The sequence below is a fragment of the Manacus vitellinus genome, unplaced genomic scaffold (assembly GCF_001715985.3).
Source record: "Manacus vitellinus isolate BGI_N305 unplaced genomic scaffold, ASM171598v3 scaffold_100_pilon, whole genome shotgun sequence".
NCBI classification, from domain to species: Eukaryota; Metazoa; Chordata; class Aves; order Passeriformes; family Pipridae; genus Manacus; species Manacus vitellinus.
In genome coordinates this window covers 560364-566021 of record NW_021938794.1, presented here as the reverse complement: position 1 = coordinate 566021, position 5658 = coordinate 560364, and the positions used below count along the sequence as shown (strand labels likewise).

General features: G+C 63.6%; 1 protein-coding gene across 1 annotated transcript in view; it reads left to right on the top strand.

Annotated features, from left to right (window-relative positions):
• The first annotated feature begins 120 nt into the window (after positions 1-120).
• The window catches only part of PLCD3 (phospholipase C delta 3), an 8711-nt gene continuing 3173 nt past the window's right edge, over positions 121-5658 (top strand). Inside the window, exons 1-10 of the mRNA XM_029963281.1 lie at positions 121-274; positions 1078-1306; positions 1378-1507; positions 2007-2232; positions 3054-3255; positions 3423-3567; positions 3643-3795; positions 3893-4042; positions 4281-4307; positions 4890-5049. Of these exons, the coding sequence (XP_029819141.1) occupies positions 121-274; positions 1078-1306; positions 1378-1507; positions 2007-2232; positions 3054-3255; positions 3423-3567; positions 3643-3795; positions 3893-4042; positions 4281-4307; positions 4890-5049 (1576 nt within the window). The remainder of the gene's footprint in view (positions 275-1077; positions 1307-1377; positions 1508-2006; positions 2233-3053; positions 3256-3422; positions 3568-3642; positions 3796-3892; positions 4043-4280; positions 4308-4889; positions 5050-5658) is intronic.

The window sequence follows — 5658 nt, the reverse complement described above, 5'->3', positions numbered from 1 at the left end:
CCCTCCCCGGGGCTCGGGGACGCTGGGCCACATCCTGCACAGCCACAAGCTGCAGGGAGGGGCTAGGGAGGGGCCAGGACCGGCACAGTGTCACAACAATGCCCACAGGGGTTCCCACCCATGGACCAGACCCCTGTCCAGGACCTAGATCCTGACCCAGATTCCCACCCAGACCCCCACCCAGGACTCAGACCCCAACCCTGGACCCAGACCCCATTCCAGGACCTAGTCCACAACCAGAACCTGGACTCCCACCCAGAATCCAGACCCCAGCGTGAGACCCAGACCCACTCAGACCCTACCTCAGGACCTGGACCCCCACGCAGGACCCAGACCGATTCCCAGCACCCAGAACCCCATCTGGACCCCCATCTTGGACCCAGACCACAGCCCTATTCCCAGACCCCCACCCAAGACTTGGATCCCCACCCAGAACCCAGACCCCACCTGAGTTTCAGACCCCCACCCAGGATCCAGACTCCAGCCCAGGACTTAAACCCCATCTCTATCCCCACCTGGGACTGGACCCCAGACCCCCACCCAGCACCCGGACCCCAGTCCAGGACCCAAACTCCCAACAAGGGCCCGGACCCCAGTCCAGGACCTGTACCCCCAGCCTGGGACCCAGACCATCATCCAAGATATGAACCCCAGTCCAGAACATGGACTCCCACCCCGGACCTGGACCTCAACTCGCTGCACCCAGTGCTTCCCAGTGCCTCCCAGTACACCCCATGCCGAGCCCCCAGAGGCCCCGCCTTTCCCCACCCCTCTTGGGAGGTCCCGTCTCCATCCTGGCCAGACTCTGTCCCTGCTCCCGGCGTCACCCCTCTCCTTCCACCCTCTTGTCTGGGATGGGTGCCCGGCGCTGGCAGCGCCGCCAGGCAGCTCCGTCCCGAGCCCATCCCCGCGGGGCCAGCGGCCACCGCCCCTGTCTCGCCCGGGATTAGCGGGTTAAGCCCGACTGCCGCACCAGCGGGAGCCCAGCGCTGTCCCCGGGGGTGCCCGTGAGGGGCCGGGGTGTCTCGCGGGTGGTGAGGGAGCGGGTCCATCGCCACCCCCGCGGTGTCCCCGCAGTCTCGGTGACGCACGTCGAGGGGGTGCGCGAGGGACACCAGTCGGAGGGGCTGCGCAAGCACGGGGCCGCCTTCCCCGAGCGCCACTGCTTCACCCTCGTCTTCAAGGGCCGGCGCAAGAACCTGGACCTGGCGGCCCGCAGCGAGGAGCACGCCCGGCACTGGGTGCAGGGGCTCGCCAAGCTCATGGGGCGGCTGCAGGCCATGAGCCAGATGGAGAAGCTCGACCAGTATCCTTTGTGGGAGCTCTGGGGGGGATCGGGGGACAGGCTGTGGTTTGTGATTTCCTTACCCAGCGTAGTTGGATCCACGGGGTCCTGCAGAAAGCAGACAAGAACAAGGACAACAAGATGTCCTTCCAGGAGGTGAAGAACATGCTGAGGATGCTCAACATCGACATGGACAATGTTTATGCCTCCAAACTCTTCAAGGTACTCATCCCAGGGGTCCACCACCCGCTGGCCCTGCTGCTGTCACCGCAGGGAATGCTGGCTCCTTCTCTGCCTCCTGCAGAGAACTGACCAACTCCTCACACCCAAAGCCATCCACCACCACCAACGGTTGGGGCCCATCAGGAGCAGGAGCACACGGTGGGGTGGGGTGAGCTGCCACCCCCTCCCCACTGCCCCCAGGGTCCCCAGGGTGTGACATTTCCCCACTATGGGGAGCTGTCCCCAGAGGCATCTCCCAAGGTCCCCTTTCCACCTGGGGAAACCGAGGCACGGAGCTCTGCTCCATCCTGGACTGGAGGGTCTGAGGGCTGTGGGTGGGAGGACAGAGGGGACACACCAGCGGCTGAGACCCCAAACTCATCACACACACTGCCAGGCAGGAGAAGGCAGGGGGTGGATGTACCCTCTCCCCATGGCAGTGGGGTGGACATCATCCCCATGGCTGTCCCCAACCTGTCCCCAACCTGTGTCCCGTCAGGAGTGTGACCACTCGGGTAACGAGCGGCTGGAGGGCCGGGAGCTGGAGGAGTTTTGCCGGCGGCTCCTGCGGCGGCCGGAGCTGGAGGAGCTCTTCGGGCGCTACTCGGGCGAGGATCGCGTCCTGTCGGCCGAGGAGCTGCGGGATTTCCTGCGGGACCAGGGCGAGGACTCCAGCCTGCGCCAGGCCCGCGCCATCATCCGCAAACACGAGCTCAACGACAAGGGTGGGGCTGGGCCGGGGGGTGGGACAGGCACTGCTGGAGCTACGGGAGGTCATGGATGGTGTGGGGATGAGGCTCTGCTTGGTGTGTCACCCCCTCCAAACTGGTATGGGGTCCTCCAAGGCTTGGGTGATTGTCCCTGAGTGTCCCTTGCCAGGGTGTCAGCCACCCAACACGTGGCCCTGCTGGTTCCGGGGGGATGTGGCACTGCAGGGACAGGGGATGTGAAGGTAGCAGGTGGATTTCCATGTCTCCTGGGTGAAGCAGTGCCAGCCCTGGTGGGACTGTGGCACTGCCAAGGATCTCTGTGTCCCTTGAGCCCTACCATGGCAGGTCCAGATGAACATGGCACTAGGAGGACAGGGGACATCAAGGTGGGGATGAAGGACCTCCATATCTCTTGGGTATCACAGCAGTACCCTCAGGGTAGATGTGGCACTGCCAGGATGGGGAACATCAGTGTGGAGATGGGACACCAAGGGGACCTCCACATCTCCTGGGTGCCACAGTGCCAGGACTGGGGTGAACATGGCACTGTGAGGACAGAGGGTATGAGGGGGGGGCAGGGAAACTCCACACCTCATATGTGCCACCATGCCAGGTCCAGGGGGAATGTGGCACTGGCAGGACGAGTGACATCAGGATGGAGATGGGACACTCAAGGGAACTTAGGTATTCCCTGGGTGCCACAGTCCCAGGTTTGGGGTGAACATGGCACTGCTGGAACATCCCAGTGAGGACAGTCCCCAGGGTGCCGCCCTGCCAGGGTTAGGGCTTAGGGTTAGGTGCCAGCCCTCTGTGACAGCCACCACCGTGCCCCACAGCCAGGCAGCAGGACCTGATGATGCTGGACGGCTTCATGATGTACCTGCTGTCGGCTGCCGGCGACATCCTCAACCAGGAGCACACCAGGGTGCACCAGGACATGAGCCAGCCCCTGAGCCACTACTTCATCTCCTCCTCCCACAACACCTACCTGACCCGCACCCAGATTGGTGGCACCAGCAGCACCGAGGCCTACGCCAAGTGGGTGTCCCTGGCCCCAAGTGGGTGTCCCCGGCCCCAAGTGGGTGTCCCTGGCCCCAAGTGGGTGTCCCCAGCCCCAAGTGGGTGTCCCTGGCCCATGGGGCTCCCAGGGGGTCCCGTGGCCCGAGGGGGACAGGGGGACTCAGCCGGTGGTGCTGTGGTGGCAGGGCACTGAGGGCAGGGTGCCGCTGCGTGGAGCTGGACTGCTGGGAGGGCTCTGATGGAGAACCTGTCGTGTACCACGGCCACACCCTCACCTCCAAAATCCTCTTCTGCGACGTCATCGAGAGCATCCGCAGGGCGGCCTTCGAGGTGAGGCGGGTGCTGGAAGCACTGGGGGGGGTGCTGGACACCGGGTGCTGAGCACTGTCCATCCCCTGTGCCCAGAGATCACCCTACCCCGTCATCCTGTCCCTGGAGAACCACTGTGGGCTGGAGCAGCAGGCCACCATGGCCCGGCACATGAAGGCCATCCTGGGGGACCTGCTGTTGACGCAGCCACTGCAGGGGCAGGACTCCCGTGATCTCCCCTCCCCCGAGGTAAAGCCACCCCCCTGCCATGTCCTCATGTCCCCTCTGAGCCCTGAGCTCGGCCCATGTCCCCTCTGAGCCCTGAGTTCGGTCCTTCCTCCCACAGCAGCTGAAGGAAAAGATCCTGGTGAAGGGCAAGAAGCTGCCAGAGCCGTGGCAGGAGCCTCGGGGAGTCACCTGCCTCCTGGACCCAGAGGAGGAGGAAGAGGAGGAAGAGGAAGAGGAGGAGAAGATGCAGGACAGAAGCAACCGGCGGGTAAGGGGCTCTCCCAGGGCTGTGGTGCCGGGGGACCACGACATCGTGGTGGTGCTGGAGGACCTTGGAGTCCTGGTGGTCCTGATGGATCACAGCATGCCAGTGGTGCTGGGGGGCCATGGAGTCGTGGTGGTCCTGGAGGACCATGGCATCCTGGAGTGTGCCAGCAGTGCTGGGCCCTGGGGCGGGTGAGCACAGCCAGCACACCCCGCTGCAGCCCCACTCTCTCCTCTTCCAGTCGCTGCAGGAGATCAAACCTCTGCAGGTGGGTTGTGGGATGGAACTGGGGGGGATGGGTTGGGTGCCGTGGGGGTGGTGAGTGGCCCAGCAGAGGGGACTGATACTGGGGACCCCTCAGCTCTGCCTCCCTCTTCCCATTGGGCTGGGTACTCCATTGGGCTGGGGTTTCTGATGCTTCAGGGTCTCCATCACCTCAAGTTCTCCATCATGTTGGATTGCCCCTCACTTTGGGGTCTCTATCACCTGCAGGGTGATCCCTCGGGGTCTCCATCACCTTGGAGGGGGGTTCTCCATTGCCTCAGTTCTCCATCACCTCAGGGGTCTCTGTCACCTCTCTCCATCATCTCGGGGTGCCCATCACTTCGGGGTCTCTGTCACCTTGGGGTCTCTGACATCTTGGGTTGTCCATCCCCTTGTGCTCTCCATGACCTCAGGTTCTCAACATGCTTGGTTTGTCCATCAGCCCACGGCCCATCATTCCATTGCCTCAGGTTCTCCATCCCTTTGGGGGCTCTCAGGCTCTCAGGGTGGGGGGGTCTGCAGACCCTTGGGCAGGGGGTTGGCCCCCAGAGCCAGGGTGGCCCTGACCCCACGGTGGCTCCCGCAGGCCAAGGATGCACTGCAGGTGTCCCCGGAGCTGTCAGCCCTGGTGGTTTATTGCCAGGCCGTGCCCTTCCCTGGGCTGGCCCAGGCCCTGCGCCACCCCCAGCCCTGCCACATGTCCTCCTTCAGCGAGAGGAAGGCACGGAAGCTCATCAAGGAGGCGGGTGAGGGGGATGGGATGGGGACAGGGATGGGGCAGGGATGGGGACAGAGTGGTTCCATGCCCCTAATGTCACTGGGATGCAGGATGGGCTCTGTCACCAGGGTGGGTCCAGGGGTGGTGATCAGGGACATGCTGGCCTTGGGTTGCTCTGGACTGGTGGGACTGGGGTCTGCTGGCAGAGTCTGGGGCCAGAGGGTCACAGGACTAGGATCAGGGTCTGGGATCAGGGTTTAGGATGTGGCATCTGGGTCCAGGGTGAGATCTGGGGCTGGGATTAAGATCTGGGTCACAGTCCAGGGACTGAGGTCTGGGGTCAAAGTCTGGGGTTAGAGGTCAGGGTCCAGGGTCGAGGTCTAAGGTCAGGGTCTGGGGTCCAGGGCTGAGATTAAGATCTGAGTCAGTGTTCAAGATCTGGGGTCCAGGGTCGATGTCTGGGGTCAGGGTCTGGGATCTAGAGTTGGGATTAGGATGTGGGTCAGTGTCCAGGGTTTTGGTTTGGAGTCTGATGGATCAGGGTGTGGGGTCAGAGTCAAGGTCCAGGATCAGGGTCTGGCATCTAAAGCCAAGGTGTGGGGTCAAGGCCTGGGATCTTGGGCTCAGATTAAGGTCT